Source organism: Antennarius striatus, chromosome 5, assembly GCF_040054535.1.
Source record: "Antennarius striatus isolate MH-2024 chromosome 5, ASM4005453v1, whole genome shotgun sequence".
NCBI classification, from domain to species: Eukaryota; Metazoa; Chordata; class Actinopteri; order Lophiiformes; family Antennariidae; genus Antennarius; species Antennarius striatus.
In genome coordinates this window covers 19,884,687-19,911,962 of record NC_090780.1, presented here as the reverse complement: position 1 = coordinate 19,911,962, position 27,276 = coordinate 19,884,687, and the positions used below count along the sequence as shown (strand labels likewise).

At 38.2% G+C, this 27,276-nt stretch overlaps 1 protein-coding gene across 1 annotated transcript in view; it reads right to left on the bottom strand.

Annotated features, from left to right (window-relative positions):
• Positions 1-24,649, bottom strand: part of suclg2 (succinate-CoA ligase GDP-forming subunit beta) — a 74,374-nt gene extending 49,725 nt beyond the window's left edge. Inside the window, exons 1-2 of the mRNA XM_068315334.1 lie at positions 24,560-24,649; positions 8,828-8,969 (exon numbers count right to left, since the gene is read on the bottom strand). Of these exons, the coding sequence (XP_068171435.1) occupies positions 8,828-8,969; positions 24,560-24,643 (226 nt within the window). The 5' untranslated portion in view covers positions 24,644-24,649. The remainder of the gene's footprint in view (positions 1-8,827; positions 8,970-24,559) is intronic.
• Positions 24,650-27,276: the final 2,627 nt, after the last annotated feature.

The following is a 27,276-nucleotide window of genomic DNA, read 5'->3' as shown; positions in this document are numbered from 1 at the left end:
TAACGGGGATAAGGATTTACTCAAAGATCCCAGTGAATATGGGGTATGGTAAAGAGCAAAGTGGCCATTATTTCAGTACTATGACAGACATGGAATGACCTCTAACTTTCAGCCAAAGGTTTTTCCCTAATGATTATAGAGAAAAAAGGGGAGTAGATGGAAAATGAGCAATGGTATGTCAAATGCGAGGCAAATCATGCTTTGTGTTTAACATGGATACAAGAATGCATAGAAGGAAAGAGGAGCTTATGTGTGAAGTTAATCGGTCAAGAAGACAGCAAACATTGTTGAAAGAGTCAGTGCTTAAAGCCTTGTTACAATGTAAAAAACGTTTTATATTTGTAAAGCGAGAGAGAATGTAATGCGGCACATACTGTATATGCTCTGAGACGCTTTGAATATATGTTTATCTACAAATGTGCGTAAGAAGGTATATATGCCTTGATATACAGTAAATAATTTCTTAACTTGTTGCAACTACAAAAACACCGAGTAGAAACGTGTTTTATTATGTGTTGGGTAGTCATTGTTGCACAACCAGTTCTCTGGTTCCATTTGTATGAGATGTGGCCCACTGTCAAGATGCAAGGAAAGATTTTAAACTCCATTTATTTTCTACATCTCGGGGATACGAAGGAGATTAACATTGCTCAACAGCTCCAATCACATTGCATGCAATCAGAGTAATGTGGTCAACATCCTCAGGCTTTACTAATTTCCCAGTAATGAGTACAAATCAACTCCCAGTCCGCTTGTCAGTGACAGCAGTTGGCAAAAGGGATGTTCTTAAACAGTGTCTTATTCACACACTTTCTTAATGTGTGCTGTAGAAAGAGCTATTTTCTAAAACCCTTCTGTCCATTCGTTATGGCTGGTGGGTGGACAGAAGCACAGCTTTGGTCTGATATTTGCTTAAGCCTTCAAGGGGTTTACCATAACGGAGAAGTGGCTGGTCAGCAACAGAGGCAGGCTGTTTGCCAATCCAGAGACAGTGAGATAAGGTTGCCATTACATGGATGGAGAACAATATCACTGGTCCTTCCCCAGTGTCCAAGTGTGCTGTAATGAATGTAATGTGGTGGCTAAATGAAGAGGAATAATCAACCTCTTGGGAAAGATGAAGTAAACAAGTGCACACATGCATGATCAAGCACAACAGACAGTGTGAGCTTTCTGAAGGATAAAAGCAATTAACACTAGAGGGAGGAAAGAAACAACCAGCAGACCTCTGAACTGTCAGCATCTGTACTCATCACGATGGAACACCTTGTTTTAACAAAGTCGGATTAATTCCAACCAGGCAGAATTTAGTCTTTGAAAAATAAAGACCTGAAATGTCATTTGAACAAGACCATGTGTTAGTCATTTCACAGTATTTTGTGGAATTATCTGAAGTACAATCTATAATTCATGGGTAAGAACAACAGCGTGTGCAGTGTTTGCTTCCATTTGTTTTAGTCTTAATGCATGCATTGAAATTATTTCAGTTAACTGTTAACTGCAAACTATTGACAGTGATAGAAAGCCATCTCACACAGTTGAAAATGGTTGTTTTTGGGGGGTGCATTAAAACAGCAGACCATTGACATTAGGAAAAACAAATGATTCACCTACAAAAAAAAGTAGCATAGCAAAGCATTATGCCAGGACTCTTCAAACAGAACAACTATTGACAAGCCTCACTAATTTTATATAAAGAAAGGGCTATGTGCATATTTATTATTGTCCGCTCCATGTGCATCAAGAAATCTAGGGAAGCCCACATTTATTTTGGAATGTTCAGCACTAAAACATTTTTTCATTAAACTTTGACAGAACCAAAAAAATCCAGCAGTTTGTGTATGATGTTCAATCTCTTGTGTGATGATTTCCTTTAACCATAACACTAATGTTGGCATTACCTTGGACAAGCTCAGCTTCCTATAATCACTTAATATTCCCAATTCTGCCAGAATATGAAAAGGTCAGACAGCAATTACTCTTCATTCATGCAGCAAAGGCAGCTGAACCTAAAGTAAAGATATGTAAATAAAACGTTCAGTTTTTCATCTAGCCTGGCATATAAATGACCTTTGGATTCTTGAAGCTGAATGCACTTTCCTGTTCAGTCGGGGTTCAAAAGTCAATAAACATTGAAAAATTCGAAACCACGCTCCTTAAAGTTCTCATTTTACTCCGAACTTGCATAACACAAGTCTTAGGCACAAACTAGGCAGGGACAATGACAATCTGACCTCTAGGTTTGCCGAAATTCAAAATGTATCATTACCAGCTCCTTCTTTCAGCTTTTTTAGCTTCATTCATGTGTCTGTCTCTGCCTCTAATGATGCCATCTCAGTGCTACTCAGTAAAGGAGAACATCAGTGTCCTGGACTGTGTCACATCTCCTCCGGTCACGGCTTGCATGAGGACCAAGTCTTCATTAGAGGATAAGTCCACCTGGCTTTCAGACAAAGACAACACTTTTAATGACACCCTGACACGTCCCTGCTCTCCTTTATGTGAGAGAGCTTTCCATTGTCATACAAGCACAGCTGGTGAGGATAATAACAATGGTATTGTGAACTGAAGGTTGCTGTGTATCTACATTATACGTCAGCAGGGAGAGTGATTCGTTCGAGACTAAAGGCCTTTAAAAGCATTTACTGATACCAAGTCACATCATGAGACACTTAACTAGAGTTGTACTACTTCTGGGCTCCAGTGTTACAGAGGACCACCAGAAAAATATCTGAAATAAATTATAAAGAGTCTACACAGAGGTTTTCTTCACCATACAGTGAACATTTTTAGTGGTTCAGCATGAGCAATAGCTGACAAAACTATTCCAAAAGCGACCAACATCTGCTGCTGCTGCAGCTGATGCACTGGTAGGGGGGAGGACCACTATGCTTTCTTACTGTACGAGTAATGAAATGTTCCTGATGGTTGGAAATCAAGAAAAGAAAGCACATTTTATACTATTGATGTAACTTAGTTTTTACATCTGAACTTGAATGAGATCAGCAGCAAAAGATAACACTTACACAAAGTATCCCAATAACAAAAAGCAGGTGACATACTGACTTTCACTGGCACATTAATATCCTGATGTCAAAAAAAGGATGTATGAAAAAGTAATTCCATGCCTCACACACAACACGAATAGGTTAGGGTGTGTAATGAGGAGGTGGAAACACTAAGCTGCTTATAGAAATCAGCTCTCTGAGAGACAGGCAGCTTTAGCAAGCAAAGCCTATTTAAAGCTGTTAAGACAATTTCAGATGGATGTTTTCTTACCAAGCAAGACACATAAGACCCAGCTAATGTACTATAGGATGACAACAGGTCCTTGAAGAAGCCAGAATAATTTGTATCTGGGCAATAAAGCTGGTGCAGTGTATGTCAGTGGGTCACTGTGCCCACATCAACAACTTCTAGTTTTAACCAACTCTTCCTTGTCTCCTCATTGGGTATGTAATCTTCGGACACCTAAATCTGTCTTCTGTGTAACAGAACAGCCCTTTGAAGGGACAGGAACTCTCGTGTCCTTCGGTAGGAGTCCTGCAGGGAGTAGAAGTGTTGAGATAGAGAACTGTAGCGCCTTCTGGTTAACTCTCAGCAGTCCAAGGAGGAGAGGAAGGTAATCTGTGTTTTTTGGCACTATGTACAGTGTATGAAATCATACAGTATTTTAACACGTTATTAGAATAATTGATTTCAACTGTAAAACTATCAGTAAGTTAATTTATGTACTGTAATCTAAAACACTAATACTCCACTCCAATAAACAAGGAGCAGCAATGTGATTTACAATTACGGAGCTCTGTCATTTGGAAACTGCACAGTATTGTGCCCTGCAAAATCCATAGAATGAAGAGCAATGTGCTTTTTAAATGCATGATGCACCAAACCTACTGTGATCTTTGAGCTAAGAACATGCATCAAAACAATAAAATAGTTAACCTATTATAACATCTGGATCTCCATGGCTCCTGGTCACTTACTTCCTGGTTACTTACTTAAAAATGTAAATTAATTTTATATTTACTTAGCTAAATGTGCTTTGCATAAAACTACATTTATGACAGTATTTTAATGCCAAGTAATCCCTTGAATGCCCAGAGACACATTTGAATACTTTCTGTCTAAATTCTGAACACTCTGTGATGTACTTAACAAAGCATACAGAATTTAGACAGAAATTCTGTATGCTTTAAAATGTATTTAACTTGAAAATACAAAACACATCTTCTCCTTTTCAGACAATATCATTGGAACTGCTGCAAGTAAAAGGTAACTTAAAAGTAAAGAGAGCTAGTTAATTTGCCTTGTACATTGCATATACACAAGTCCTTTAGCTTTCATGTTTCACGCCATAAAGTCATCCCATATAATAATCTGACGTTCAAGAACCCATTGCAAAAATCAGCTCCAACACATGAGAAGCTGCCTCTGCTATGTCCAGTAGAAAAACAAAAGGAGGACAGGGTGGGGAATACAGTTGGTGCACATACACACATAAAAACACAAACCTCAAATACGGTCATCCTATGCCTGAATACTTCAGATAAAGACAGAAGTGAAAGGTCTGTGGTTGAACAAACGCTCAGCACTAACTGCTACTGTCAGCGGTTTTCACCAGAGACTGCTTCGTTTTCTGAAGGAGGAAGATGAAAGCGGTCTTAAAAGGCTCTTGAAGTGTTGAAGTGCACAAGGTGGCTCTAGTGGGGACTGTGAATGAGAAGGGAGACGAGGTGCAGTGAGGAGAGGTCTTGCCATGTCCCATGTTTTAACCATGTTTGACAGCAAGATATATTTGTCAGTCCTCAGTTGAAAAGGAAGTTGATCCCATGTGTCCATAGCCTGTATAATAGAGTTCAGACTCTTTCCCATTGAACCAAAGTTTGGATTGCTCATACATTTTGTAGCTTTAACTGGTAAGACATGATTGGTATTGCAAAGAGAAAGTCAAGCATAATCGTACTTGATAAAAGTAGGAAAAGATTGGAACTGAACTGGAGTTAATACAAAGGCATACAGATGAAAAATGTTTAGAAATTAATATTGTTGCACTCCCTCTTACAAATCCACTGCTCAGTGAGCATGGGAATACTTTATATAACATGTAATTTATAACCAGTGTCATCCAGATAATGGCTTCATACATATGTATGCACTGGAATACCCTACATTAAAGAGTGCCACACACTACTTGTGTATTACATTAATTATGTCAAAGAACAAATCAGTCATGTTTGATTTTAAAAAATTTTAACCTCGTTAAAAATTTTATAGCACTAATCTTTTTTGGAAGAGTTTTATAGCTGAAAATATTTATCACTAATGACAACAATACATTGAACAGGGAGGTGTAGGGGTGGGGGTATATTGTAAGAGATATTTTTGTGTGTGTGATGACCACGGCACTTGTTGACCATTCAAATAGACCAGCCGGACGCCCCTTGGCAGGAGAGAAATACACTGATTGGGACCATTTCCATTTAGATTTCAGTGACGTCATTTCTGGTTAATATCTGGTTACAGGAAAATGAAATGGACAAAGTGGGACCCAGTTCAGTGGAAGGAATGAAACTGGTGTTTCCAAATCCTTTCAAAGACACCAATTATCAATTTTTATGAGTTTGACAAGCAAAAACTGAACTTTTAAAATAATTTTTTGCGTAGTAATATTTATAAAATAGGGAATCCAGGATGAGGACATCAGGGCTGTGAACATCCTGTCTGTCTTACTGTTTTTGTCTTACTGTTTTACCCTTGCTCACTATTGGGTCTAATTAAGATACTCTTCGTTCATTGTCTAGTGCATCCACCTCAGCCCCTCAAAACACAACAGAAAATGCAGGCCCTACATCAGATAATAGGTTTATGAAGTAGTTCCTGCATACTGTCAAATAAAGATTTTTTTCTACTTACAAAACAAGATTGTCATTGAGTCTCTGAAAACATTACAGAAATGATCCTCAGAGAGCTGCATCATTGAGGTAAAAAATAACCTAATCCAAAAACCCTAATCCCAATCCCAGTAAACAGAGGAGGAGAGAAAGGTACAAAGGCTCACATTAATTCACACTAACTAGCAAGTAAGCATATTTTTAGAAAGCACCTTTAGGCATACTTATTGTGAAATTGTCAAAGAATTTAACTGAAAATCTGAGCCTGTGAGCAGGAAAAAAAAAAAAAGTCCAGAGTGTGGTCATAACCCAAGTTTAAAATAATAATAGTATGAAAATAATTACGGTAGTAAATGCATCTGATTCATTTTTACAATATCTTGTAAATATTGTTCTCTGCACAGAATCACAAAAAATTTAAATATAATTCTATATGCTTTTACAATCACGCACCCCCAAACACAAACACACACACGCAGAGCACATGCATGCACGCAAGCACGCACACACACTAACATCATTCATGAGTTAATGTCAAGGTAGCTTGCAATTATTCAGTAAGCCAACACATCAAATTACTTAACCCTCTTATAAGCACACAGGAGATTTGACAGGCACGCATAACAACTCCTCTGTAACCACTAAATATTCATAATAATGTGACATAAATTAAAACAGTTCATACCATTGATAACTGTAATTGTGGCACTGAGGCTCTGCTAAACTTGAGGACGTGACGACACACAAAAAAAAGATAAAGTGAGGTGAATGAGAACAAAGAGAAATTAAGGTTTTAAAAAACTGTGAAAACCAAGGCTTACAAATGAAAGAAAGGCAAAGCAGAAAATGTGGTTGCAACACAATCTTTTAAAGGAAAGTCTGTCTACTCTGAAATAAGGTGGCCATAGACACAAGAATATGTTGCTCCCATTCATCACAGCAGCTTAACATGCAGCAAAGTTAAGAATCCACACCAATGTTTTCTTCCATCGCTGCTTTGTCAGTGATTGATTTCGGGGAAGGCAGGAGGTCTAACAGACATGACTAGTTCTTGTAAAAAAAAAGGGAGGTAAAATGTGGCTCGATTTAGAAATTCAGACTGAAAATCCATCAAGGTTTGCTCAACAGACGCATCTGTCTAAGCAGGTGGCAAAACACAAAGTGGACCATATGATTACATTCCCTTTGGCTGTAGAAGAACACAGGCATTTTATGTGTGCATCTAGGTGTATGTGCTTAGCTGTTTGCTTCAATGACAAACACAAAATCTATATTCATTACTGGATTGACTTTTGTATGTCAGAAGCATGGAGAGCAAATAGGTCTTTGTGAAAAAATGTGCATATATAGTTTGTATATATCCTTTGTGAAACACAATAAAGAATGATCGATCATGATATTGTGCTGTTACAATCAGTGACAGGTGATAGATTTACTTAACCATGCGTGAAGTTACAATGACACCTGTTAGTTGATGAGATATATTCGGGACTAAGTGCACATTTTTTCCTCAAAGGTGATAAATCAGGAGCATGAAAATGGACATGTGTAAGGATCCGAGCAGCTTCGACGAGGCCCAAAGTGTAACAGCTAGATAACCGAGTCAAAATATCTACAAAACAGCAGGTTTCTGTTGGGTTTTTGTTGGGACCCGATCAAAGGAAAGGCTCATCTGTTTCTTGATCTTACAGAAGACACGCTGTAAAATAATATGCCACAGGTTCTTGGTGTTTTTGATAAGATGATGCCAGACCACAAAGTTCACCACAGGTTGCTGGGAATGCAGCTACATAGCTGAAGACATAGCACTGACCTCAGTCCTCTGCCAAACCTCACCACTCTCTCGCGGATTCCATTCCTACTCATTGTCTTTCAATAAATGGAGCCATGAACACTGATTTGAATATGAGCAGCAAAAGGCCCTTTTTCATATGAGAACAGTCTATTTTGTGGTGCCCTGGTATATCGGTAAAGAGTTGAATTATTTTCTCTTTCTAGCATGCTGGTGCTGGATGTAAATAATCAACCAAGCAAGCAAGCAATGATCATAAACATAGTTGATTTAAAAGGAAAATACAATGCTAAACATGAGAAATTGAACACGAGAGGCTGTGAAACAAATTAGCGTGGATGAGTGCATGATGAAAACCCGAGTAGGCATATCCACTAAGCTAAAAAAACACAGGCTTCCGCACAGAAGCATACAGCATAAGAACCGGATTAAACTTGATAAAACTTCAACCCCGATTAGTCACAGTCTTTGCATGCCCTCTAGCAGGGCAAAAGAGCTGTGTAGCACAAACAGGACTGCTAAGGTTTCACAGGGTAAAATTGTGCAGTAAAAATAATTCAGTGATAGTTTGCCTATCTCTACAACTAATATTTAGTATCAGTTGTTACTAGTTAGTATCTGCTCATTGGCAGATACCATGGTAACAAACACAAGTATGGAACAGACTACGAGATAGATGGTCAGCATACCAAGGCTCCGACTGCCACAGCAGGGTGCAAGTGCCAGAACTGCGTATGTGCTTGGACAAAGGTTACTTCCACCCTTGGCCTTAAGATACACCAGAGCAAAAAAGGGTTGCGTCAACAAACAACCCGATTGACACGTCAATCCAGAAAGCGGGCATCTCAGGCTTCTCAGGATGTGTGGAACATGCTAGTGTCTTCTGGCATCAGCTCCAGGCAAAATGGCAACAACTGGAATTAGGAATCATGGCCCGCTGCACCATCTCTTCTCTGGCCTTCACCCAAGCCATGGAGGTCATCTATAAAATGTTTTTGTTATCATAGCCTTTACAAGGTTGTCAAAGACAAACATTTCAAACATCATCTAACCTGATTAGGGGAGCCTTTTTTTTTATCCTACTGACTTTCAAGTGGACATAAGTGAAGTGTATGGTTCTTTATCCATTTTCTTTACTTACTGAGTCTCTTCGCAGCCTCCAGGGCCTCAGAAGCTGTGTTGGCCACAAAGAAACGCTGGACAGCGACTCCACTGTCTTGCATCAGTTTCTTGCTCTGGTACTCTTGCAGATTCAGCCATCTTCTGGGACTAAACCAGTTGCCCTTGAGTGAAAGGAAGGAGGGAAGGTGAGAGAAAATGACTCAGTTTGACTTTTAAGTGAAAGACAGTTAACACAGTTCAATGAAAAATGTCCATTCATCCAAGGGTCAATCATTTCCAGAAATAACTCAGCTATGTGCCTCAATTGTTGCATCAGACATACCTGGACTTCTATCTGGCATGTGAAGATGGTTCACCTATCAATCAAGAGGCTTTCTCAGTTCTAAATGTATATAAGACAATTCAAAGTCAAATTAAATTGAAATTAATGCTGACGATTCACAGGATGCCCAAGTAGGAAAACAAACTGTGTGCATCTTCAATGACCCTGATGACCTGAGTGCTGGGTGATCAACTGTGACCTTAATGATGCTCAATGTGGTAACTGACTCACAGGAGTTGAAACATCTGAAAAAACCCACCAGCCACAACTCAAGCAGCTCCGTGCCTGACAGGTCAAACACATTCAAATATAAAGAAAAGATGTCTAGTTCCATCTGGTTCAGTCTTTAAGGATTACCATAGAGGGATGAGAATATACACAAAAAAAGGATTTCTCATGAAAAACACTACCCTACCAGGTATATCAAACCTGCTGAGGTACGGTTTGTAACAGCTTTAACATTTGTAAATGAAGAAAAATTATATTCAAGATCGATCATCCGAGGGTCAGTCTCCTCTCAGTTTATCCATATGAAGATTAACAGTGTTGAGAAACACACACACACACACACACACACACACACACACACACACACACACACACACACACACACACACACACACACACACACACACACACACAGAGTTGTAAAACATGCACAGAAACACAGACACACAAACACACACACAGTCAATCTGTCAAAAACACTGTGTGTGATCAAGAACAAAAGTAGACAGGATACATCCTTTTCCTCCCTCTTTGTCCTCCTGACATCCATCTCACTCCCATTTTTTTCAGTAATGATGCAGGAAGCTGCAGGCCCTATACAGCAGGATAGCTCTGGAGCTGCTCGCTACATCAGCAGACGTAGGGTCAGTCAATTCCAGCTGTTGTTAGTATTTAAGGGAAATTGCCTTTTGGATGTAACAGGGAGTTGCAAGCTGTGTTAGAGTTGAAACGCCTCCACAACAGCATGAATTTGTGTGTATGTGTGTGTGTGTGTGTGTGTGTGTGTGTGTGTGTGTGTGTGTGTGTGTGTGTGTGTGTGTGTGTGTGTGTGCGTGCGTGTGTGTGTGTATATGTGTGTGTTCACAAGTGTGTATGCAAATGTTTTCATGGTAAAGCTCATCAGGGAGTCAGAGAGAGGAAAGACAAGCCATTTAAGAAAAGGGAAAAAAGGACAATGAAGTAAATTATGGCTCGTATGCTTTGGTGTGTGAAACAAACTAACATGATTACCATATCATTGCAGTGTGTCATGTTACTAACAAAGTCTAACAAAGTCCAATTATGACCAAATGTTCCAAGATGAAGATAGCAGCACTGTGAACATTCTCAGACACAAGTATTATTATTATTGACGGAGAATGTGTTGGTTTACGAACAAAATGTGACGGCACTGAATCAGGAGAAAGGCGTTTCCTTTCAGGTCTAATTTTTGCATTTTAAACCCTATTTTAAATCCCAGTTGTGGTTGCCATTCCCACAACAACTATCGCTTCAGTCTGTGCCCGCCCCCACTAAAAAGATATCTGTGCAGGGCAGCTATATGGTCAAAAGATTCTAGTCAATGGGTCAAAAACATTTCTTAGGGTAAACTCTACTTTCAGGAGAATCATCATGTTTAACATCTTCTTTTTTGCCTGTTAAATGATAAAATGAGTGGGGTTTTTTCCAAGAAAGCAGGGCTGACTAAATCACAACTACAGGATACTTTTTTTTAAAAATTGAGGAAAAAAACATGACAAATTAGATTGTGATTATGTTTGAATAGATGGTGATGTTGTTTTCTGAGTCAGATTGCCATATGTGCTTGTGTGTGTCTTGGTGGAAAGAGAACACAATAGTGGGTGTTTGGAAGTGAGTGCATTTACTGAATATCTCTTCCCCTTGATGGAGAGAGTCACACATCGGCCTAAAGAACCCATAATGGCTATGTGATGAGGCAGTAATTAATTTGACACGGTCACTCTAAAAGGGCAAACCCAAGCCAAAACATTTTAAAATTAAACACAATCATCAATTGGTCTCAAATGAAAACAAAAACAACCCATTACAAAAGAAACTCTCTAACACATCACAATGTATTAGCATGCTTTCACCATTCCGCCTCTCATGAGGTTTCTTCGGTAGACTTCATTAGAGCCTGAAATGGTTGCTTTCGCTCAGAATAGTATCTTTTTCCATACTACCCTTTCTTGTTGCATAACTGAATATAGTAATGAGGGGCATCCGCAGGTCACCACTGCAGTCTCGTCTGCACTGACATAAAATTCATGTGTTTCAGTTACCGTTTCTATGTGCACATATGAAGGACTGTTTTCCATTCGTTCAACCACAGCATTATATAAAACCTAATACTGTGATTCTAATGTCCATATAGAAAAATAAATAAAGATTACATCTAGAAATAGCTATAGTAAAAATTATACGAGAATTTTAAAAAGACTTGGACAAATTGGATCTCTCTGTCCCTGTGTGCTGCTGCTGAGGCATAGCCCATATCCTTAACAAGCCAGAAGAGTGGGCGGACTGTGGACTTTTTTTAACTGCTGTCAGGTATCCTCAGAGCCTCCTCTCTTGAAACATGAACATCCCTCGCCACTCAAACCTTTTCCTTGAGATGATCAGCCCTCTATGTCAGCATCTGTCAAACTATCTTTCAGTCACCGTTTCATTGAAGAGGAAAAAAAAGGCATATGAGAGCTTGATACCGGACATTAACTAATGTCTCAATTCATATCCTGAATTGGAACTTAGCAAACCCCCCCCCCCAAAATAAAAATAAAAATAAAACAATGATTGAGCTTGTACTGCGATCGCATTTTGGCAAGGTGCAGCCAACACTGCTCTAATCTTAACATGGGCGTGCTGGCGATCACACCAGCTACACTACGTCTCGCATCTCCAAGCTTGTAATGCTCCTAAAGTAACTTAGTATAAGTGTTAACAATTCCATCAGTTACAACACATTTATTGCCACATTTTGTTTCAGTTCTGGAAAGCAGAGTGGCTCAAATAAACATATGCTGCATAAATTCCCCTGCTGGCTGCAGAATCCATCACATAGTCTTATAATATTTAAAAGCTTGCCTGGATAGACAAGATAAAAAACTTTAGAATTTCAATGACGTAAGCCAGGTAAATCATAGAAAGTCAGAAACATTAGATACCTGTTTGAACATCACCATTAATGTAGTACAGACACTACACATCATAATGTCCAAACACGCTCTGATAGATCCCAGAAAGTTGCAGACCAAAAGACCACTGATGTATCCTAAAAAGAATCTTTCTCAATTCCCTGCCAAAAAAAACCAGCGATGGATACATCCCACAGGAGAATCAGGATGATTTCAACCCAATGCACTCCTTCTTACAATATCTGTGAAAATTATTGTGAAACTTTGGTTGATGTTCATGTTCAGCACATATTTTGTGGCGATGCAATTCCTTTATAGATTGTGGCTAAAGGGAGCTGCCCAGATGATTTTCATACATGACCGATTTGTATAAATTAAAATCTGAATGGCTATGTCAGTCATTTCTGAGAAAGATCAGTATGTCAAATCATTCCAGAGCAAATGATGGTGCTGCCAGTTATTGAGAAACACTCCAGCCTTTGAAGCTAGAGTCACTGAGCACACCCCTCTTGAAAGACGGATGATCAAGGACCATGTGTTGTGTTTATTTTTTCTGTGTGATAGGCTTCCCATATCACGGAAAACGTCCTAAGCTCCTCGGTACCAACCGCCTATTGAATTCCTTTAATCGCCCAGCAGTAGCTTAGACTAATACACATCCATTAAAAGGCTTCTATTCAACCACCCAAAAATGGAGGACTGAGTATGGGGAGGGAGAGGAGCTCTGCAGAGCTCCCAAAATAACAGCTGTTGCTTACTAGAGAAGTCAAGTGGGGCTGGAGGTGTCGCTCTAGGCAGTGACAGTCACCTTGGGCAAAACACCAGAGAGCGGAAAGGCACCTAGGGCTCCTTCTTGTACGTACCAGACCCACAGACAATTTGTATCAAAGATGGGATCATTCTAGTAATGGTATGGTTCCAAACTTGATATGCATGATAGTCTTCAATTGATGTCTTTACATTTATTCTGACGCATGCTGCCATTTGATCATTTGCAAGTTAGCAAAAAAAAAAACCTCATTAGAGAGACGCTGACATATTTTTTTTGCATGATGGGACCACAATAATTGTGGTCAGTCACAGAATGCAGTGAACAGTAATCTCTCCATCAACACACAACTTTGACGTTATTGTTATCTCAAATCTAGGATTCATAAACAAAATAGTTTCTCACATTATTCAACTGCAGACATATGGAAATGTCACGTTGTTAAATAAAAGTTCATTTCAAACTATGAAAAGGTGCATCTGCTGCTTCTCTCATTAAAATACATCTTTCATGACTTACATGCAGCAAGTAAAATCTGGATTTGGTGCATTGCGTATAATACGGTCACAGCATCCCTATTCCTTAGCTACACAACTTCCTGTCATCCTGTCTCTCCAGTCACTACTTGACAATTCACTACAGTCCACAGTTAACATTAATTTCCCAGAAAATACATAAAAATAAAGACAATACAATGAGGGAATTTCAGATTCAAGTTTTAAATCCAGTTTTTATTAGAAGCCAATGGAAACATAAACTTTTATTTTCAGGTCAATGCCAGCCAATAATCATGTCTGACCTTGTAAGCTGCCTCACAAAACAGGACTTCTCACACCTAAAAACAAAATAAAACGGTCAAAACCTAAACCTATAGACATGTTGAATTATCAAAAGACTTAAATCAATGTTGTGGAAGTTGAATTCAAGGACAAGAAATCAATGTGAATTTAGAGAGTTAAACAGTAATTCTGTACCTAACAGTTCCTCCATTTGAGCAACTCTATACTTAAATGATTATAAAGTCTGCCCACAGTAATGGTTTCATTCTCTCCTATTTATACTCGGTGCTATTTGACAGCCAGGTTATGATACATCAATAATTTGAGAGCTTCATGTCTGCCCTGGAAGGAAGCAGTAAGTGGTGAATGGCAGTAAGGCAGCAAGGCAGGCAGACAGGCAAACAGGCAGCTGGGCTGTACTCCCCTGAGACATGCTTTCTATAGTAATTAACATCAGGAGCACTCCAGAGACAACCCTACCCCATACTTCTACCTAACTACTGTTGTACTTGTTCTTAATACACACCCACACAAAGAAGATGAGAGCAGACACAGAAGAGGTGAGCTGAGCGCACTGGTGAAGGCACACTATGACAATAGCAAAGTTTCGTTCTGTGACATGGGCACTGCATGACATAAATATTCACAGCAAATTCTTGTACACACAAAAGCACTCAGGGTCGTTCTCATGAATGCATCTAAATGACACAAAGTAGGTCAAAGTAGCGAGAGAGTGGTGACATTGGTAAACAACAATATTCTGTATTAATAGAGACAACACAGGGAAAAAAAAAACATTAACAGAACAGGCCGTATTCATTTTGCAAATGCTAAAAAGAACCAAACTATTTTTAAGTAGAATGCCAAAGAACACAAATACAAAGCTGCAAGGTGAAAATAGGAGTTAGTTCAGCTTTATAAATCAACAAGCAAAACTCTGTCTCCTTCAAGTTTAGCGTTGTCGTTGAGATAAGCTTTTCTGACAAAGCTCTTGGCGTACAATCAAAACACCAGAGACTGGTTCCAAAAAGTCCCACAAAGTACTTACCTGACTTTCATTTTCGGTCACGGACATGTTGATTTCTAAGAGATCATTAAAGAACAAATATGCCTCATCTAAACCCACGAACATGTGCATGAAAGTTCTCTCATATGAATAATGTCTGCTATGCTTTATGTCTCGGCTCCGCTTCAATAAAAGTACAGTGAAAACTTTGACGAGAAAACTGAAATTAGATGCTGAAGTCACACTGAGGTATCAATCAGTGAAACAGTTTTACTTTCAGAATGTCTTGACATTCAATGAGTGACCACAAAAAGTCATGTACATTAGTGGCAGAGGTGGACACTTACTTTGTTTCTGTCTTGAGCCATTCTCTCTCAGGTTTTAATAGCGATTTAACTGATTTAACATTTGTCACATTTTAATTGTCTAAGTTTCCATACAACCACATTGTAGTCATTCCAATTAAAAACACAAAATAAGGAAAATATACAATATCTCTGCAGAAGATATCAGTAGTCTATACATATTCATATTTTTATTTCCACATTAGTATAGACTTTATTTAGATTTTGTCTCTAACTTGCCAATTAGTGCCATAAATTGTCTCTTTAAACCTCTTAATGTTGCCCAGAGCAATTATGCTAGCAAAATTGAAAAGTAAAAGCTCTTGACAATTAGCAATAGTTGAAATAGTTCCCTAGATTCTTTTGTGCTCAATGAAAATCAACAGTAACTATAAAAGCACCACCCAGGTCACAATTTAAATCAATGTCTGTACAGACTTTTAATAGATGGAGGGACTGACAGAGAGCTTTTTCACACTGTGCAATGACAATTAGTCTTATGATATAAATTAACCACAAACTATTTGGTGGAACAATTTTAAGATAAACCTAAAAACAACAGACTAAACACAAAGCTAAAGGCAATGAATCACAAGACATTTCCTCAAATCAAATTGCTTTGACATCGTACAGAAACTGTGTCACCATGTTGCCTTTTTTTAAAGAGCACTCGGCATGGCTCTGCCCTCGCACAAAGGCAAGGAGAGGACAGACAGCACTATGGCAGCAGCTGCATCAGATTGCAAAGTCCTTGTCACAGCTGTGCTTATCCACGAGTGGCAGAGAAGGACAAATTCTTGGATTAGTTGACGCTACTCTCAATGCACTTTTTTTGTGAGTCCATATGGTATTCAGCACAGAACTGTGCTACATTGGGACTTCTCCTGTGAGATGTGAGACTGTGCCATCTCCATGTTTGGTGAAGAGCAGCCTGCACAATGTCAAACACTTGTTGTGAGAAGTGTCATCGCAGCTAGGGGATGTCTGATCTTGACACTGTGTAAAGTCATTTCAAGACATGCCACCACTTTGCAGTTTGCCCTTCTGTTAAACTTCAGCAGTCAATATCCTAAGGCTAATTCAAGGCAGTTGTCCTTATCACTATAAAAGTAAAACAATGTCAAAAACTCGTCATTTGTCAGAGCACTTATGGCTCGTTTGGAAATTTATGAGAGCTATGAGATTTAATTTACAGGGGGCAGGTTATGGACCAGGCATTTGCCTTTGTTCAGGGCCAATAAGCAGCAACCACTGCACTGCACTACTTGTAAATCTGTCACTCAGAAATTCAAAAGGCTGACACTGCAGGTCAAAAAACGCATTTGTTACTTGAACAGAAGTGAAGCCAGACATGGTCCAGCCAATGATGAGCGAAGATGTGATTTTTTGCTACTAGTAAGTAACTCTAAAGGAACATTATCTCTTTACACAGCGCCTTTGGAAGGAAGCCCTGTATTACCTGTCATCAATTAAACGGTTCAACTGTGGTTTTTTTGTTCCCCAAATCCCAGCTGTGTTTTTCTTTAAGAGGTAAAGGTACGAGAACCTGATGTACTCAGTAATGCTACGCTACATTGAGTACAGCAGTGAAACATGCTGGAGAGACCGCTCTGATTGATGATGTGAAAGACAAATGCAGAGTGGCTGCTGCTGCTGCATGGTCAGATCAATACCATATAGGACACCTGAACAAGAAGCTTCATCACTCACCACCCTTCAAAAGTCAATTAAAAAGTAATAAATTACTTCATGGAGGGATATTTTTTGTATATCTCATGAATTATTTAAGCACAGGAAGCACTATGAAGAGCTGCATTAAGACAGTAAACAACAACCTGGATCCAGAGGATATCTTGGGTACAAGACACTTTGCTCAAAGAGGAAATATTCATCAACTAGTCTTAATAGTCGGGCAAAGTGGAGGTCCAATAGTAAGTGTTAAAGAATGTAAGATTAAAGAAACTTGGGTTGCTTTTATAGCTGCCAAAGCTAAGGCATGATTTTGAGCATGCATATTCATGAGAAAAATTGTAAATCTGTATTGATATGGCCCACATGACTCTCCTTTAAGAAAAGGAGGAAAGGCTTACATGACTCTAATCAGTACAGGTTCAAAGAGACCTTTGAGATAATTTTAGGACTCTACATGCCCTCCAAGTGACTGTCCTTCTAATGACCACTGGGTATTCTCTCATCAAATCTGAGTTGGCCTGTCTTCATGGATTTTTCTGTCCAGAAAAAATGTCAAAAGCATCAGAAAAAACAAGAGAGGAGAGAGAGAGAGAGAGAGAGAGAGAGAGAGAGAGAGAGAGCGAGAGAGAGAGAGAGAGAGAGAGAGAGAGAGAGAGAGACAGAGACAGAGACAGAGACAGAGACAGAGACAGAGACAGAGACAGAGACAGAGAGAGGGAGACAAAGAGAGAAAGAACAAGACAAAACAAATCCTTCTTTGTGAAGCACTTTTCACCATTTGAAAGCCATGTGAAGTCAAATAAGATAATTTGTGTCAATTATACAGTTAAGTTTTTCACATGTTTGATAACCTAAAATTAAATACCTGCCAAGCAAAAACTCTCATCTGCCTCAGGTGAATTTAGAGTTGAGTAATTCCTACAAATTTTAGCATGAAGACAGGCTTTAACTCAGCCTATGCACTAAAATCAGCATGTCAGCAATGTCTTTGTGAGAACAGCATGCTTACGTAAAGCTTATCGCCTATCCATATTTTGCCAGGCAGAGTATTCATACTTACACTTGCTAACCTTCCGATCCAAAGTAACAATATGGACACTTAATAATTACAACAATAATATAGTTACTTTACTCTCAAAAAACTATATTGTATGTTACATATTCACTGCACATGTAGAATGAATGCCTGTAGAGTAAAATCTTTATCAATCGACCGTACAGCTAAAGCTGGTTGTAAGACGTTAGCAGGAATAATAAGAGGTACTTTGAAATGAGTTTTATTAATCATAAAACTCACAATGTAACAAACATAATGGAGAAGGAAAAGAAAAAGAACAAGAACAAAAAATATAGTAAGACATGCAATAGGAAGCCGTTGTCCTGTTGATGAGTTGTGCAGCAGTCTTTTATATGTTGCACTGACGGTTTGGTATCTCTGAGAAGACATGTAAATTCCATATCATGCACAGCAACAATACAAAAGCTGATCATCAAGAATATTTTGGGTCCCTCCTTTATTTTTGTGAACATTACTTTAAATATGCTTATGTGTGCTCAGGGACTATTCCTGTGCAAGCATGCAGTTTGCTAATAATGTAAAAGAAAAAAATATTTTGTATGCCAAGGACTTTTCTCTACTTTGCCATTAAGCAATATTTGTGAATTTCTCAGTTTGGGATCATTAAAGTATATCTATTTTTATATGGATATTGCATCAAAGTTTACAATTGAGGTGTCATGACAGGCAGTATTTATCAAAAACTGATTTGAAATTTTCGAAAGAAGTGACAAAAATGGAGTTTCCAGCAGCACTACATCTCTCTATTATACAGTGACTTACCAAGATGTCTTGTGTGGTTAAAATCCTCATTACTTGTCATGGCCAGACTTTAGCCTCTTTTAAATCACACTGTGATTCGTGACGACAAATGGCTGTACAGTTAATTAACCAGAATGCTCCTTAAGGGGCATTATCAAATGTTAAAGAAATTAACAGATTGCCAGTTCGCCAATTCTGCGTAATTGATTTGTTCTCATTCAGGTTATGAACTCATCCGTTTTCCCCATCCATTTAGCTAACCACCCGAGAAAGAAATTTAAAGGGGAATTTTACGGTGTCCACTTTCATGAGTGAGGCCTAAATCAGAGCGACTATCAAAATCATTGCATTACTGATTACACTAGAATGGTTTTCTGCTAATGAGGTGGCAGTTTTCTACTTTGGTGCTACTCATAAATACAGGTTGTCTTACAGTTAGACACCGTGCAGTAAGCACTAAGATAGGTGACACAGAAAAGAAAATGGAGCACGCAAAGAAACAGAGTTGATGTAGTTTTAATGCATAAAGCGGCCAGTGTGAATCACTGCATTTTTTCACTTGAGGCCAGCGATGTAACAAAAGCACGCCTCATGAAGCATTACTGGACTAACTCAGAAAGCCTGGTCCTCTTAAATGAATTAAGTACTTGAGTATTGATGGTAAAAGTTCTTCTTTCTGTTCTCAGCTTTTGCATTACCCGCATGGATTTAAATGAGGAGCGATGGCTAAGATTGTAGAACTTCAATCCATGTCGCCATTCGGTTTTAACAACAGCAGATTACTGGGTGTCACATTTGTATGGTGGATAGTGCTGCTGCCTCAAAGTAAGAAGGTCCTGGTTTTAAATCCGCCCGAGACTTTGCTTTGTGGATATTATACTTTTTACCATGTCTGTAGGGATTCCTTTCCTTTCTTATTGTAATGTCAGCAACCATACACTGGACTATGGGCGATTCACTACAAACTTACATTTAATCTTTGTCTTATTTAAGTCTGTTTGTCCTGAAGTTAATCTACAAAATGAGATAAAAGTACAGTATTTGTCTACTTTTGGCAATCTTAGCAGAGAAAAATGTGCTTCTTCTCATATGTGACACTTAATTACACAGTATTTCACAAAGAAAACCATTGCCAAATATTGGTTCATCATGTCCAGGATACCTTCTGATTATGGAAAAAAAAATTAATAAAAGCAAAATAAGCGATGAATCATGTAAGTTCGAATGAAAAGCAGGGAAGACGTAATTCTGGTTCTCTTTGCTGCTACCACCCACTTTTAGCTTTTTTATGTCCTCACCTCTCAAAGAATGAGGTTGTATCCAGCCCATTACAGTGTTGAAAGAGAAATGACATCTGTCTGTTACAGAGCTAAGGGAATAAAGCAGTGGTGCAAAGGGTGGAGGCGAGAGCAGCGGAGGATGGCTCAAGGATTTAGATCAGTGAGATTTGCATCATTGGCAAGTCTTTAAGCAGGGCAGGTCTAATCTCCTACAGACAGGCTTAAGGAAGACGAATCTGATGGTTGTGTCTCTACAGATAGGGATTTCAGTAATTAGCATAATTAATAAGAGACGGCGTTCAGAGACATGTTCAAAGGTGTTGGGTCTAAAGGAAAGATAACAGTAATGAAAGGAGAGCGAAATACACTGATGTCCAACTCCTGCATGCTTCATGTCCACTCTGCATGAAAAATGCAAATCTGCATGAGTGAGTTTGGTAGGAGGGACCCTAAAGTGACATTCATGAAGGGCTACCGCAGCAATGGCAATAACTATAGTAACTACAATATCTAAAATTACTATCAGAATTATATTTTCATATTATTTAATTAAGTCATGTTGGAGCTTCCAAACTAGGTAGCAAAGTCTGATCGGTTTAAAAACGATCGTGGCAACTGTGTCTAGGGTAAACAAACCAGCTGGTCAAATTCTGATACACAGGTAGGAGTAAAATACAGTACATCTGCCAACTATGTGGACACAGTTAGGTGCTTTCACAGAATTTCCTTTTTGCTATGTTTATTATGCCTATAAGGGGAAGGGGAGATATAAGGGGAGATAATCTTTCAGAACCACCTGTTGAAATGTTTTTGCTTTTAGTTTAGGAGTAGTTTTTTTCTTTTCTTCCATTCACTCTGTATAATGTTCGTAAGCACGTCAATTCAGTGAATTCTCCTATACGAGACTTTACTCCAAAATCTATACGGATGGATAAAAAATACAGAAAAGTTGGACAGCTGAAAGTAACAAAAATCAAACCCAAGACATATACGGAATACAAGCTCACATCCTGCACATGGAAATCCATCATCTTAACCACTAGACCTGCCCATATGTCACTGTGACATGAAAACACAAGTAGCAACTTTATTTTCTCACTAGAAAGCCCAAAGAATTTCCACAGGGACTACAAATTTCAGAAAATCTCAACAGTTAAGATGTAACAACGTGCACTCTCACTGCAAGATAGACTGTCGAGAAGTCCACGATGTACAAAGAAGTCCATCGGGAAGCCCCAGGCAAACTCAATTATGAAATCCAAATCACACTTACGATATGTATGAAGATCCAATTTCAAAGATGATGAATAAGTTAGTATGACAGCTCCAAACAATCTTCAACATGCTGCACTTTTAATGAATTTCAGCTATCAGTAATCACTGACATTGTTTTCTTAACTCATTTTCAGCTTCACTCCCATTTTTTCCTCATTATCTAAACAACACCAACAGCAGAAGTTAAGCTGATAGGAGTGCATTCACTCATTGCATTCCCCATTTTCTGAGGCTGACAACATTTCCTAATGACTGCAGCCCTTCTAAATTATTGAAAAAGACTAAGCACCTCACCAGCAACAGAAATGGCTATTAACCTTGGTGAAGTGATATTCAAATCCAGTTAGAGCTAACTTCGTCCTGCAGTATCCCTTGCGGGGAGGAAATGTAAATGTGTTCTTGCTGAGACAGATGGGGAAGCCGCCCGCCTTTTGAAGTTCCAGCAAAAGAAGCTATTGCAAGCAGGGGCTCTCCACCCCCTACTGTAAAATATTCAGGACCCATCTCATTGAGCCACCTCTCTTCCTACTGTTTCTCTTAAAAGCATGCTAGGCTTCGATACTGCTGGGTTATTGCTAAGCAGGTATACCTTGCGAAAAAAAAAAAAAAAACAAACATCTTAGCAAACGTTTACATATTCACCACTGTGCAGTGACAGTGAAAAACAGCCTAAGGATTATCTCGCTGTGCAGACAAGAATTCAGGAGATTTGATTTATGAGAGAGAAAAAAAGGGAGAGAGACAGAGAGAGAGAGAGAGAGAGAGAGAGAGAGAGAGAGAGAGAGAGAGAGAGAGAGAGAGAGAGAGAGAGAGAGAGAGAAATACAAGCAATACTCCCGCTCCCCCATTCAGAGTATCTCGAAGCCCAAACATATGGATATTGTGACGTCCCCTGCATTTTTTGCCAATATCATCAAATTGAATTTTTTCTACACTGAATACATTCTCAGTACTGATATGATTGGACTGAAGAGATACCTGGCTACCTGGCAGTCAATCAATTCAGGTTCTGATATTAAAACCATACAAACCAGATCCCTCATCTTTATTTTAACCTGGCCCTGAGAGAATGAAAGAGAGATGGGAGGGGAGGGGAGTATTTTTGATTTTTAAAATCACAAAGTAATTACATTGATACAAAATCCAAGAGATTCACGCAAAAAGGAATTCACAAAACAAATAATGGTAGGATTAACAGCACTATGTGTTTCCTGGACAAATAAAAAACACCCATCTTTTTAAAATTACCAAACTAAGAACAGAGGCTTTTTCTCCATGTGTCACCTGCACCACTCACATTCAATATGAGAGAGAGAGACAGACAAACAGAGAGAAACACAGAAAGAAAGAGTACATTCTAAGGGCATGTCCCCGAGCAAATAAATACATTTTGGAACACTTGCAGATTCCTAAATTGTTTCAGAATGGTATGCAGGCTTTCCTGTTATGAGTGAATATAACATAGAGCAGGGGGGAGTTGGGTTGCAAAGTTGGGCCATGGGGAGGCTTATCTAGAAGATGTTTGTTTAAATGAAGCACACTAAAGCAACATCAGGAACTGAGTTGAAAAACAAAGAGCAATTTATTTCGAAAGTGTGGGATCACTGCAGTCTAAAAAGAAAACAGTTTACTGTCACCATTGTGAAACAGAATTATTGTATTATAAAAATACTTCATAGCAGTAACACGTTAACCAAAAGCCTCCAGTGCTTTGGTTAATGAGTCACATTCCTTTAAGTTAAATGCTGTAGCATTTATCATAAAGAGTAAGTATAGAAAACAACATGAGTTAATTATGACAAACTTTAATAGCAGTTCACGAAAATAAATCAGTGTCATGGCTGATATAATGTGTTCCTAATTTTGCTCAATTATCTGCCATCTAGACCAGGACACATAGCACCAGAACTAAGGGCAATTATGTTTAAAGAATTAAAGACAATCTGTCATTTTTCTTTAACTTTCATGTATCCATAATTTTGTCATTTCAAATAATTTTTTATAAATGTTATTTCGTTTTAAATTTGAGGAAATTTTAGCAAATGTAACTTAAATGAACTACATCCATTTAATTAATGCAATTAATATGCTTGAATTATTTTAAAAGTACCGGTAAATATTTTAGCTTTTTTTTCTTAAAAGAATAAGAGGGGGTCTCTGTATTTCTCTTTTGCATATTATTTTCTCTTTTTATATGTTATCACAAGTAATTCATACAGTAAATCATTAGAATAATTGACAAACTATTTGTTAAAAAAATAATATATTAACACATCTGTTTAGATTAACCATTGTTCTCCAAACAAAACTTGGGCCAAACATCACAAGAAAAGGCTCTCATAAAAAATTTAAAAAAAGCTAGAACAGCATAAACAGAAACAAAGTCATACTGTCCTCTTTATTGCGATATTTACAGTATCAACAGGTTGTGCATGTGATGAGGATGTAGCTGAGGTCACTGGAGAAGGCCATGAGTGGAGAAGCAACCTCGGAATACATGTTCACAGCTGTATACACACAAAAACTTAAAGGTATACCTGCTGTTATATGGCATATAACACCAGGTATACCTTCAATTGTCTCATCTTTTAGTTACCATACAGTTCAATTCTCTCCTTTGCACTGCATAAATTAGAGCTCCCATGTAAAGTTTTATTCGGCTATTCTTCCAACTCAAATGGGGTGATTATAGAATAGTTATGGTTTAGACAGATAAATAGATACCACACATGGATATAAAAATGTTACTTATAAAATGGCACCTCTAAAGTCAGTGTTTGACATGATAACTATTGTGTTACTACTGTGTAGTTGCTGTTCACGGCTCACAATCTGGCCCTGGATGTCAAAGTCCAAGAGTTAACCTTTTCACTGTGATCTTATCTGAATGTAGCTTCAGTGGCAAACTTTGAGCTATGTTTTGGTGGTAGTCTCACACCGGATTCTCTTGATAAATAAGATGTGAACATGCACATGCATATACAACCCAGTGTATATATATAAACATGTTATAACAGAAAAAAAAAGTTTAAAATACAACCTTTTGTGCACAAACACACACACAATTCAGTACATGTACATGCCAGGTTATCATCAGCAACAAAAGTAACCAAAGCGCTATAACACAACGTGTATCAATTACAATATGCTGTATGTCACTGTTAAACTTAACTCAGACCTGTGTCTGCTCAAACATGCTGAAGTGTTAGCCACATAGCTCCAATTACAGCCCTCTAAAACTCCGCCAGCGGATAACCTGACAGCAGAAACCAAATGAAGCTGGTGAAAACAGCATTCACGACAACGTGAGGCGATGAAGTACCTTGAATTTGCCCAGAAGTACATGCTTTGAAGTTGCTGTCCTCAGTCCTCTTGCTGCAGCCTGGGATGCCATGGATGCCGCCATGTTGACCACGGAAGACCAAAGAGAGATGAGGTAAAAAAGATACGTCACTACGCATGTTCCCCGTCATTGGTCAAAAACTAACATGGGCGGTGCTTGTAGACGAAGCCCTCACGCACTGCTCAGATTCAGTGCGTACGTACTTAATTGTTCAGTGGTATTTATGAGCTTCACGTTGCTATTAAAGAGTACTGAAGTTTAAAATGTAATCTTTGTGTACGTCTTGAATTAAAGGAAAGTCATACAGCCAAATTAAGGATGTGATTGATTTCTTAAACATACACAAATATTTGATTACATCCGCAATGTTTCTATATATGCATGCATGTATGTACTGTAAAGTATTTAGTCAAACCTATCAGTGTCTACTGGAATATTCAATGACATCGCCCAAGTCTTGTTTTGATTTTCCACAAGACATCTAAAGCTTATGGTGGAATATGATAAAATTTTATCGAAGCTCAGATTCTGGACAGAGAAGTTGATTGTATTTCAAGATGAATTATTGGTGAAGGTTCGGGATCAGTTTCTAATGTTTGATCAACATTGTAGATAGTTTTTAAAAAACAAAAAGATGATCAATCATAAAATATAAACAAAACAAAAATGGATGAACAACTCATGACAGCCCATCATTATTCACAGCAGATTTGTATCAGAACGTTAGGAGTCACTCAAACAAATTTGATATATCTGTGCCGAAGTTACAAGAGGAAAAAATAGATTCACATCCACAATTATATTTTAAAAAAGCATGTCGTTAAATTGAAAAATAACGAAAGAAATTGTGTTATTACTTTATTTGGCAAAACAGAATCAAGTAAAGCAGTGTTGTCATGCTACATCAAGACAGCCTGTGCAATAAACTGAATGAAAGGATGCAGTGATTTATTGACACATAGTTGTTAATTTGCCAAAAGTGCTATTATATAAAATGCCTTTATATTGATTGTTCATGACAAAGGTTTTGGTTGAGTTATGCATGGTTTGAGTAGTTTGTAGTTTCCTTTTGAGTACTTTTGAAATCTTGATAGACATGAGAACAATAAATGAATTTGAACTTGAGAAAAGGCTGCGGAGCTTGGAACAAGAAGTTAGGATTTTTAACAAATACAAAAGTCAAATAATTAGCAGATTAGAATATAATTTATGACATAGATTATGCTTAGAAGCTGCTCTATGATGAAGTGCTGAGTCAAGGCTTTGCTTTTATATGTTTTGTCGCGGTTGTTGATTAATGTCTCAGTGGACTAATCAGAGATAATTAAAACTCTTTGTGATGCACATTTATTTATTTATTTACAAGCACAGTAAATAAATATTCTAAATTTAATATTCATTACTGTTTATGTACACTGTAAGTGAAATAACAATTTGCAGTAATTCCAGTGGATATTTGCTGCAGTACACATTTTTTGTACACAATGTCTCGTTTTGTTTGTGATGTGTTTCAATAAATGGATCTTTAATATCTATGCAGGAAGGGTCATATGCATGACATGTATTTTTTCTTTAATGCTTTTTATTTCTTTTATGCTTTTATTTCTTTTTATTTTTCATTTAATTTATTCATTTGAAAGTGAGGTCTGCACAGAAGAAACGTGTTTCTTATTATTAACTTATTTTCATTTACGAAAAACAAGCAGCTAAAGCCCCCTTTTCAGGTCATCATAATCCCATACACTTGAATCAAAGCAATCAAAAGGTGTGAATACCTGTGCCTCTCATTCAAGATCTCATCATCTCATTTCTACCTGCCTGGTGAGGAGTTTCAGGTATTTAACTTTCTGTGAAGTTGTTAACACAGAAAATCATTGGGGTCACATGCTTGCAGTTGACCCAGCATTTCTGTGGGTTTTTCTGCCGCATCATGAAATGATCAAACTGCTCATTTCAATCACGCAATTGACAGAAGCTGAGTATAAAGGACATAGATTTTAGATGTCTGTACTGCTCCGACTCTACTAAGTACATGACCTTGTGAGCGAGACAAACAACTACTGGGCTCAGCTAAGAGGTAGAGTTCAGATAAAGAGTGTGGGATGTGTGAGCTGATCTTGTCTGAATAGCTAAATAGCCCACTCACACAGTCCTCCAGAGCCCTCATTACATGCCGCATCTTGAAAGGGCAAAGAGGGCAAACCGATCATAAAGAGCAGTGATTATGACAGAGGCAGATAGAGAGGGATGAGATATTCACTTTGAAACCATCAGTGTCAGCATGCCTGGCCAGGCCAAGACAGAGGGGAGGAGACAAAAATAAAAAAACTACAACTGAGAGATATTTTTTTCCGAGCCCTGTCATGGTCAGATAACTTAATCTGCATTGTAAAGCTTTGAAAATGTGCAAATGGAAACCACCTTATTGTCAACTAGGCGAGAGGTTATCTCATGTTTACTTGACATTGTTGCTCTTAACCCCCTTCTTCTTTTGGATGAGAGCTTTTCTAAATCAGTGATCCATATTCTACACATGTGAAATATTCTTTTGACGTCTGCTGTCGTTTTTAAACTAACCAAAGAAAAAGTGAAAAGCGCTGCACTAGTATAATACTTCAGTGTGTCAACAAATCCTGCCGCATACATAAAATGCCTGCCCCGTCTCTTTGTGTCAGTGAAGAGTGGCACACTCAGTT